At 54.0% G+C, this 10,494-nt stretch overlaps 1 protein-coding gene across 1 annotated transcript; it reads right to left on the bottom strand.

Annotated features, from left to right (window-relative positions):
• Positions 1 to 427: 427 nt before the first annotated feature.
• Positions 428 to 7,771, bottom strand: GASK1A (golgi associated kinase 1A). Its single transcript, XM_076332110.1, has 5 exons — positions 7,739 to 7,771; positions 6,592 to 7,407; positions 2,919 to 3,041; positions 2,541 to 2,644; positions 428 to 1,946 (listed from the first exon to the last, which is right to left on the bottom strand). Exons 1-5 carry the CDS (start codon positions 7,769 to 7,771, stop codon positions 1,736 to 1,738), a joined length of 1,287 nt encoding a protein of 428 aa, XP_076188225.1. The 3' UTR covers positions 428 to 1,735.
• Positions 7,772 to 10,494: the final 2,723 nt, after the last annotated feature.

The following is a 10,494-nucleotide window of genomic DNA, read 5'->3' as shown; positions in this document are numbered from 1 at the left end:
AGGGCAGGACTCCAGGAAGATGCTGCCAGTGCTCTGGATGCTGATGTGCCCATGAAGTTGAGTGCCGACACTTTCCGAGAGCACTCACGCTTGTTGATTCATGTCACCCAAGCCTCACTTCATCTTCCCATAAGCAAGAGGAAAAAGGAAGAAAAAAAAGGTAACTGCTTGTGCTTATCAGCATGGGTGTTAAAGAATCCCCTTGCAGGCTCTGTCAGTGACAAGTCACTGAGACGGCTGGAGCAGGGAAGGCATGAATGCCCACCCTTTCTGCCTTTCCCACTTCCTGGGTGGCCGTGTTCTCCAAAGCTAGGGCAATGGGACAGCAGCACAGCTTGGGCGCCCACGTCGGTCTCACCGAGACTTTCCAAAGGCACAAGTGACTTGGGGTGCCTCAAGCATGGAGGCTCCACCTGTAGCGCTGGAGAAATGGAGGGTTGCTCCCTGAGGCCCCTTTAAAAAGCCTTCTCCTGGTGGCAAACCACCAGCCCACAGGCTGGGACCCGGCTGCTCCTGGCAAGCAAGCACTGACTGCATGCCTCAGCTGGGAAACACGCCGTGGAGAGTGAGAGGCTCTGACAGAGCCCATCCCTCTATCTTTTTTCCTGCTGTTCATTTTGCTTTTGAATTTTCTCTCGGCCCTGACACTTGAGGACTTGCCTGGCTGGGATGCTGCTGTGCCCCATCACAGTGGGCTGCTAGGCAAGAGCATACAGAGGTGACAGGAGCAGGACAGGCTCTGCCGGAGGTGCCAGCATGCTCAGAAAGTATTTTGCACTTGATTGCCTTCTGCTGAAACAGCCTGGCATTTTTGCTAAAAGATTTTTCTGCAAACCTTGGAAAGAGTTTTGCGCAGCCATGCCTAAGAGAGCAGGCAGGAGCGCTTTTCGCAAGTGGCAGAGCTTGGGATAGGTTTGCCTTTTAATCCCCTGACAGCGAAGGGAAAGAGCAAGCGAGAGACTGAAACCTTCAAATCCCACATTCAAAATGCACCTTGGCAGCAGCCCAGCCCTGCCGAGGCAAAGCGCACGGCACGCGGGGACGGCACCGTGGGCTCCGTGATGGCAGCTGCTGCCAGGCACTGCCTGTGGTCCGGGGTCCTGCCTGGCCCTGGCTTCTGGCAGTGATTCACACCCGCTCCCAGGCACATATCACCTCCTCCACAGGGGGGAAAGACAGAGCTCAGCTTGGGTGACTTGTCCCTGCTTAATCCACTTAGAAAGCTCCCCTCTGCCTTCCCCCAGCCTCTCTGCCTGTAATGTTTTGGAAACAGCGAAGGCATCATCAAAAAGCCAAGCGCAAGCCATGCAAAGGCTGCCAGTGACTTCCCCCAGCCGTGAGCAGTGCCTCTCAATGCTTCTTTAACCCTTCCCAGGGTCCCTGTAGGCTGTTCAGCAGTCCAAGCCTCCAGCTTTCAAAGTTGCTGGGGGGATTGGGGGGGTGAAGGCACCCAAAAATTCTCATGGATGTGCTCCCTTTGAAAATCCACACTGAGACCATTGCTTAACACCTTTCTCAAGCAGTTGTGGGTTGTTTCAGGAGATGTGTCCTCCTTCTCTTTCCTCCTCCCTGCAATCCCGCCTCCTTTTCCAGGGCATCCTACAAGGGGGGGGTACACCTTTTGGAGAGGTAAGCACCCACATGTAGTATCACATCGCCCATGCCAAGGGCGTGAGGTACATCCGTCGCCGCCGGGATTTGCAAGGCAGGCGCGCTGTGCTGGCCAGAGGCTGGTTCAGCAGGGCGAGTCCCCGAACACCGTCAGGTTGTGCTCCTGGATGTACTGCAGCAAAATGCGTGCCCGCCTGTCGATGGTCCGAAGCAGGGGTCTCAGGCCCTCAGCGCCGCCCTGGCTCTCCCAGAGCTCCTGGTCCACACGCAGCGACTCCAGCAGCAGGCTTTGCAACCTGCCCGACCGCAGCGTGGCCACCGCCGCCGCCGGAAAGCTGCAGAGGAGGAGCAGAAGAGAGAGGGAGGGAAGGGGTTACCCAGGGAAGGCCAAACAGGAAGGAGGGCAGCAGCAGGGCACCCGAGCAAAGGCCACCCCAGTGCTTCGAGAAGAAATGCATGTCCACCCAGATGAACATGGGATGAGGAGCCTCCTGCTTAAAACTCTGCCCATGGTGAGCGTGCAGGACAGCTCCATCAGAAACGGATCCAAACAAGCTCCAAATCAAGGGGCCAATAGTATGCCAAATGCCTGATGGGCAACGATGCAAGAAATGCTGAAATACCTGATTATTCATTATTTTTGTGCAGCTGCCAATTAGAGAGGGGAAAATGGGCTTTGGAGACTGCCATCAGCCACACAGAGCAAGGTGACGAGCCAGTTTCAGGGCAGGGGCATGTATGATGGGTTTGTGAGCCCACTCACCTGTCCTGTCCTGGGTGGGAGGTGGCCCCGCTTCACAGGGATGCCCGATTGGGGAGGCCAGGGAAGGCACAAAGGTGTGCACATAGGGCTGGTGTCCATCCCATGTGTGCAAGCTCAGCCCTGGCCCAGCACGTGCCCCCAGGAGGGTGCGCATTGCCCTTCCTACCTGTCTATGCCTTGCAGGAGCCTGAAGTTGAGCTTCTCCTCGGGGTGCTGGGGCCTACCCGCATTGTCGATGAACACCAGGCGGGACGGCGCACTCCTCCGGACCTGCCAGCAGGATGGGAAGGAGAAGTTTGCTTACTGCGGGGAGTCACCAGTTTGGGTGTTTAGGCTGGTTTTTTTAATGCATTGAATAATCCTGAGAGCATCTGGGGGCCATCAGCTGCCAAAGCCCAGGTCCCTCTGTGCCGAGGCACACCTCCCACCATGGACCCTGCATCACCATGGGACCTATGTCCCCTTTGCTGCAACATCAGCCCTGCAAGTGCCTCCCAGGCACCTTCATCTTAGCCCCAGAGCACTGGGGAGCGGGGGGACGTACCAGGATGTGGACCAGGACCAGCTCCGCCGGGTTTCGGCACTTCTCGTGGAGCATCTCCTCCACACAGGGCTCGGAGGGATCGGGCTGAAACCCACAGCAGTAGCGGTCCAGGCGGTCGTGAACCTGCAGGAGACATTTGGGGAACTTATCAGGGACAGGCGCCTGGGGCAGGGAGGTCCAATTGTAAACTTTTCTTGCTCAGAGGAAAATAAAAAGGATCCTCAGTAGAGATGAAATGGAAAAGCTGTGTGCACTGAGAGAGAGGCAAGGAAGCATTCAAAAGCTGAGCTGACTTGCAAAAGTGTTTGGCTTGGAGAAGAGACCGACAAAGGTGACGGTGACAGGCTTTCCTGCTGGAGTTCAGACACCTGCGTCTGGTACTTCCATACTTCATATTTGCACAGAGCGAACAGGTCGTGCTTCCAGCTGAAACCAAGGGAAGATATATACAGCAATAAACATAAAAAAAAAAACAAACCAAAAGCACCCAAGGAAACCTAGATTTTGAAACCTCAAAAAGAGATTTTTTTTTCCTCAGGCTGAGTCTTGGTGCACTGGATGATGGTTTCATCTGGCTCTCAGCTCATATACACCCTTTCATCCATCCCTACCAGTAACCTAAGCAGCTCTCAATGGAAAGAATATGAATGGAAAAGGATCTGCAAGGGAAAAAGCGATCTGTGTGTTATATAGAGCATGCCTGACATTTAAGTTAGGCCATGGTGACTTGTTTTAACTACGTTTGTGTTTAATTATTTGCAGGCACTGCTAAGGCTCCATGTTGTTGAGGCTCTCGAGTCCCCCCCCTTCCCACCGCAAATCCTTGCAGAAACCCCAGTGCTGCTTGGCAGCTTCCACTGTTTCACCCGCACCCTCGGAGGGATGAGGGAGTTTTAAAAGAAATGAATCTCTGTCAGACCCGGCTTCAGTAGCCCTGCCTTGGTATTCACGAAGCTTCCTCAGCTTTGTCAGAAGAAGCCAGCGCGTCCTCTGCGGTGGCCCGTGGGGCAGACGGGACCTCACTGCCTGTCAACAGCCCTCCCCATGGCTGCATGCTGCCACAGCCATGTAGGGGTCTGCCTCACCGTCTCCAGCTCTGCAGGCCTGTTTACAACATTACGGCAAAAAAATCCATCCATATATATATATATATAAAAATCTCCTTTAAATATATACAAATATATATAAAAGAATGTTCCACTTGCAGCGCGAAGGCATCCGACTCGCTTGCTTGCTTGGAGTTGCTGGTGCCAACCCGGGAGCCAGGGCTCGGGGTGCAGAGAGGCTCCTGGAGCTGCCGGGAGGGCTGGAGCAGGTCTCAGGTGAGCTTGGGGTGATCTACAGGTGACGACTGGCTGGAAGCCAAGTGACCCACAGAGGCTGCTAATTCACCTCACCCTGATAATTAGCAAAATTTATCAATTATAGGCTGTGCCTCAAGAGGGAGTTCAGTCTGAATCCAAACACTAATCAAGCGCTGGAGAAGATGATGCAGAAGAGGCCATTATATTTGAGAAGCAGGATTAGTCCCACACCAGAGTTCCTCAACAAATCCCTCTCTTTCCTGATGTTTAATGACGGACTCGGGTCAGCATTTCTCCACTGGGACACTCACCAGCTAAATGTGATAAAGTTTCTTTTGACACGAAACACGTTGAAATGAAAGAAAATATCACATTTCCTCCATGCACTCCCTTGGTCTACCTACTGGAAAGCTCAGCACACCAGTTTTCTCTCAGCTGCTACATTGTTTTCCAGGCTGCACAGAAGGTGAAGACAACCTGAGATGATTTACAGAGGCATTAAATGCTCTCAGGCTTCCATTCACCTGCCCGCAAGCACCTGTGAAGCCAAGGCAGATAGGTGCTGGACCCGAGGAGGTGTGAGGTGGAGGCTGGACCTGGTGTCCAGGTGGAGCCACAGAAGATGGACCAGCCAGTTGCGGAGATGCTGAGACCGCTGCTGACATGTTGACGAACCCTCCCCCCCCCCCGGCCCTCCCCAGATCATTTATATTAATTTCTCCTCACCAGAGCCTAAACAGCTCTAATGAACAGGGCACTAGGTCTTACTGCTGGAACGCAAATACGTGAGCCACCTTCTCCCATCCAAGCTCAAAACCCGTGACAAGCTCCCCTTCAGCCCCTCTTTGGTCCCATGTGAATCTCAGCTGCCCCAGAGCATCCCCCTGGGTCCAACAGGGCTTTCCAGCCATGACTCAGCCTGGGATGGCTTCCCCCAGGGAAAAATGCCTTGCTGTCCCCCCAGCTGGGAATGGGGTGCTGCAGGGCAGGGAGGCGGCTGCAGGGCTTTGGGCTTGATGTATTTTTGGCCCTTTCTAAAAAGTGCAGGACAAAGCCATGAGCAGCTGCCCCCTTTCCACCGGGCTCAGCGTTTTGCCCCCAGTAAAGCTTTGCACTGAGAGGGGTGTTCCCTTATGGCAAACACCAAGAGAAATCAATACAGAAGCAGCCCAATTTTAAAGACAATTGAAGAAAACAACCGAGATTTCAATGCCAATGTACAGCAGGGCTCAAAGCTCGCAGCTTCTCCTTCCCCAGCAAGGGCTGTGAGAGGCTAAAGCCATTTCTGAACGATGCTATTTCACTTCTATAACATCCTGCCGACTTCGTGCCTTTTTACCTTTACGTGACTTTTCCGCATGGGAGGATCCCGTTGGAGTTAGTGAGGAAAACCTGTGGATTGCCCTTGGATTTCTCATTGTGCTGCTTTGGCCCTCCAAGGGAAAGTCTCCTTAAAACTAGATACTTTCTGCTGGAGACTCAGCCTTTCCATTGCACTCAATGGCATTTTCGCCTGGGGAAGGGGAGGGTTGGTTAATCTTCTCATTTCTCTGGCTGTTTCAGCTAAAATATTTCCAAGCCCAGCCAGGACTGCTCTGCCTCTGCCAGCCATAGTCTGAGACTGTAAAGATTAATGGTCAGGCTTTGCCAAAAAAAAAGAGAGTAATGAGAATACATATTTTAATAGTTTGGGTTTTTTTCTTTCTTCCTTTCTTTCTTTTTTTATTTTAATACCTGCCCTTTCAGGTGGTCTCCCCTTGTTTGATAATCAAAGCTCCAGCCCTGAGGTGCCTAAACAGACTATTTTTTCCATAGAAACCACTTTTGCCTCCTCACAGCTGCCCTCTAAGAAACGATAACTCTCTGGGACACTGTTGTAATCCCTCGTAGCAGCAGGGTATGATTTTCCAGAGAGAAGATTAAGCACTATTAATCCCGAGGAGGAGGAGGAGGAGGAAAGCAGTGCCATATGAAGGGCCAGGGCTCCTGATTTTCAGTGCCAGCAGTGCATGCCTGGAGTTGGATTTGATGAGGCTGATGCAGATCACGCTGCTTGTCCCTAGGGCTGCCCTGTCCTGAGGCACTGCCAGCATCCATGCGAAGCGGAGCCAGCGGAGCCGCACCGGGAGAAAGCTCGGCCATGTGAGAGTGGACTCGCAGCATCCGAAACCTGCCTGCGTTTCCCTGCAAGTCCCACGCACGGACTGTACTCGGGCCAGACCTCTTCTGCACAAAACTCCCAAGAAACTGCAGCCTGTGCAACCCCACAGAAGAGAAGGAGACCACAGTCAGACAAGGCAGGCGCCGGCGCAGGGGGACCTAGGTGGCACAGTCGGCGGGACAGGCAGTTTCCATCACCCCAGCCCTACCTGGAGGAGAAAGTCGAAGAGGGCCAGGCGACTCCACTCGCCACGTGGGATGCTGGAGCAGGGAGCATCCCCGGCCACCAGTGTCGGTCCACGGGGCTGCAGCATCTCCTGGTACTGCAGCCACCCCAGGGCGCAGGAGTTTTGGTCATTGTTAGCATCCTCTAGGTGCCGGAGGTCGGGCACCCACCAGATGATGGGGCGCAGGGAGCCGTCGGTGTAGCTGTAGGGCAGGAGGTGGCTGGTGAAGCGCCGGGCCACGGCGGGCAGGCTGCGGTTCAGTCCCAGCACCCTGTCCAGGTGGAAGGCCAGCACCTCGTAGAGGTCCCCGGGGCGCTTGATGAGCCCGCAGCGCCCCTCCCGGCAGTCCCCCTCTGGGCTGGCTGGCGAGCCGTCCCCCTCAGCATCCCCCATGGCCCGCAGCCCCACTCGCAGGACTTGCCCGTGGGCTGGGACACGGGTTTTGGAGACCACCCGCCCACTGGCCAGCAGCTGCATCTTCTGGAGGTCGTCATTGGAGAACCACAGGGGAGCATCCCCCACCACCCCTTGCCGCTGCCTCCTGCCCCGGCCAGGAGGCTGGTCCTGCCACAGGCGAGCAGGGAGCATGGGGGGCCTTTCGCTGCGGGCTTGTCCCCCAGATAGGGGGGTGGTTGCCTCCCACCGGGGGCCTGGGGGGGACGATGCTGGTGGCAGGTGGGGGGAGCAGTCCAGCGATGGGGGCAGGCGGGCCAGGGCCAGCAAGGCCAAGGCCAGCAGCACCCCGAGGGCCGCCGGGATGGGGGGCTTTAGCCCTGTCCTTCGCCACGGTCGCTGGGCCTGTGAGGAGAGAAAGAGAGAGCATTACCGGGGGTCCCCATGGGGTGCTATGGCCCAGGGATCCCCCAGACCTGTGTGCCCCCCATCCCAGGCAGCGCTCTCGATAAGCTTAAAGGGGTTTGCTTCGGAGGAGCAGTCCCTCTGCTTGTGTGCTCCCCGAGAAAGGTGTTCCCCAAACACTTGCCGCCTCCACGTCACTGTAGCAGGAGAGGTACGGCTGGTGGCATGATTTGTGCCAGAAATTAGCTGCAGTCCCTTCAGAAGCCGGTCGGAGCAAGGGCTGACCTGCCACAGACGTTGCCATGTCTGCAGCACTGATGCACAGGATCACCTTATGGGTGATGAATCCTTCACAGTCAAACATTTTGCTTTAAAGACTCAAGAAATGAAAAAGAAAAAAAAAAATAGACCAAACCAGAGCAAATTCCTGGCTGGATGCAAACGCTTTCCAGTTCCTAAGAGGTTTTTATCTGCAGCCCTTACTCCAGACACCCTCAGTGGCTCCTACTCCAGTTGCGCACTCAGCCCATAACCCGGATCCCCGCGCCCTTGTTCAGAGGATGTCCCAACACGTGCCCAGACACAGCTTCTGGAGCTCTGCCCACCGCTGCATCCAGCAAAAGCAAAGCAGCTCTAAGTGCCAGTCGGGGGCTGTGGCAGCCTATATTTAAAAAGGATGCAAACTGTTGTATCTGAAACCTAAAATTTTCTGATTCCCAGCACCAAGGAACTGCCTTTAGATGGGTACTACCAAGTTTTGGGGTATATATCTTTATACACACAGCTTTCCCCCCCCACCTTTAGTCATGATTTCTACTCTGAAGGGACTTATAAAAATTATATAGGCTGGAAAGGCAGTTACAAGCAAACACTGTGCAAGTCTCCCCGCATTGCTAAGCTCATATCTCCCCTTTGGCCTAAAGAAATCCCATGCCTACAGCGCTGGGGCTGCCATGAGCACAGCACCTTCCCGTTTAGGGTGAGGTGGAGGGAAGCGAGGGGCAGTGCTGGGAGAGCCTCCCAGCCCACCCCATCCCTGGGCCACACTGCACCTGTGCCACGTTCACCCGGGCTCGGGCGGTCTAACATGCTTCGGGGGGCTGGAGCGGCAAAGGGCACCTTGGTGCCACTTCTCCGCTTTACAACAAACATTTCCAAGTGGCTCGAACACACGTTGGAAGTCAAGGCAACATTCAAGTGGCTACATTTTTTTGCAATTATTTATTTTGGAAGCACAAGTATATCCATGGCAGACACAGTGGGACAATATATTGCCAAAGAAGGGATAAGAGATTGTTTATAAGAGGAAAAGCTTGGAAAAAAAGAGCTATAAAGCTGGGGGGGTGAAAGCCAGCAGCCAGAATGACTTCCAGAAGGCAGCTGGGCGAGCAGAAACATTTCCAGCCACGGGGCTTTTAGGACCGCAGGCTCCCGCTGGCTCCAGGGACCCACCACCAGTACGACTCCAGCCCTGAGAGGAGCTGCCCCAGGTGACCCCAGCATGTGAGCCCCTTCATAAGCTGATCCAGCACTATCCTAAAATGCATCAGGCTTTGTGTCCTCACCGTGGGGAGGCTGCTTCAGGCCCTGTGGTGAGGAGCCACATCTCTCCCAAGGACACTGCATCAGCCAAGGTGGACGAGAGGAGCTGCAAAGCCACCAACTCACTGGCAGCAGCCATGGGGGTTTTCCTTCGAGGTCTCCCTCTCAAGGACTGAGCAGATTTAATGCAGCTTATAAGAGGTAGCGATGGTGCATTTGGAGTGATTCAGCTTTACAGCTCTCGTTTAATTGTTTCTCTCCTAGAAATACAATGTAGTGCAGCATTGTATTTCTGCTGGGCCAAATTCTTTGCTCACACACAGCTTACACTGGCCTCTGCCGGGAGCCAGGGCTGTCTGGTACAGGGCTTCGGGACCTGCTGGCGGACTCCCCATTTTAGCTCTCCCTTAAAGCCCCAGAGTGAAAAGGAGCTATTCCAGGGTGAGACTGTTCAGAGACTGATGTCCTGTCCTAGATCACAGGCAGGGTTATTCAAGGCTTGGTATTAACTGTTCCAGGCACCACACTACATGGCTAAATTACGGCCTTAAGCCCCTTTCTGGGCAGGGGATGAGCATGAATACCCCCAAGCAGCCCCGAGGGGCAGCAGGACTTCTGGCAAGTGGCTGGTTATGATGCCTCCCCAACTCCCTCCCGCTTGGATGGGATAATGATTTGCTGCAGACCCATAGCCAACGCCAACTAACACAGGTGGCACCTGAGCTCAGCTACCCAAAACCTTCATGCCCTGGATTTCAAGCAAGTCCTGCAGAGTGCAGATGCATGCTTATTCCCAAGCACCCACAACCCAGGTCTGGCATCCTGAGCAAGAGTTTAGGGGAAGTGAAATGTCTAAATCACAGTTTAACCATAGTAAAATAAGGCTGTAGCATAAAAAGACCAGATCCTGATATCCTTACTCCTTCCAAGTCATCACCATAACTGCTTCACAGTCTGTCTCTCCAACTTCAAAGTACACTGAATTAACTGCAGTGACATCTATGGAGTTAATCCTGATGGACAGGATTAACTGTAAATCTCAGTACTCCCATCTGCATCCAGCCGAGTTTCCTCCCCAATCCGTGCTTCCCTGGGCACTTGTCCCAGCGCTTCCCCAGTCCCACCCCTCTGGAGAGACACAGCCCACCCCGCCCTCATTAAACCCCCCCATAACCCTCTTCTTCTGCACGGAGGATTTGCAGGGTGATCGTTTTTGTTATCCCCCTGATAATAACCCTTTGGTTGTTTACACCATCCCTGGGCATACAAAGAGCCTGGCTGCCAAAAATCCAAGTATCCTGGGGGAGGTGCATGCAGGAGCCATTTGGAGAACCTTGGAAATACTGCAGGAAAAATCCTTTTTAATCCACAGCTGGAGAGCAGTGGATGCCAAATGGATGGCAACGATTGCTGGGTTTTTAATGTCAAGTCAGTTTAGAGTCCAAGTGGTTAAAGCATCATTACTGTCCAAACCCACTTTGTCTTCTCTGTCAGCGAGCTCGGGTTTGGGCACCGCAAGTTAGAACTTCATTTCTTTCCCACCCC

Source organism: Aptenodytes patagonicus, chromosome 2 (assembly GCF_965638725.1).
Source record: "Aptenodytes patagonicus chromosome 2, bAptPat1.pri.cur, whole genome shotgun sequence".
NCBI classification, from domain to species: Eukaryota; Metazoa; Chordata; class Aves; order Sphenisciformes; family Spheniscidae; genus Aptenodytes; species Aptenodytes patagonicus.
This window is presented reverse-complemented; position numbering and strand designations above follow the sequence as displayed.

What these genes read in the sequence shown, in the direction of transcription:
- GASK1A (XM_076332110.1), bottom strand. Translation starts at nt 7,771, where the DNA reads ATGTTTGACTGTGAAGGATTCATCACCCATAAG. An exon ending in AAGGATTCATCACCCATAAG is followed by an intron (nt 7,408 to 7,738) that starts GTGATCCTGTGC and finishes CTCTCCTCACAG; the next exon opens with GCCCAGCGACCGTGGCGAAG. An exon ending in TCTTCGACTTTCTCCTCCAG is followed by an intron (nt 3,042 to 6,591) that starts GTAGGGCTGGGG and finishes TGTCTCCTGCAG; the next exon opens with GTTCACGACCGCCTGGACCG.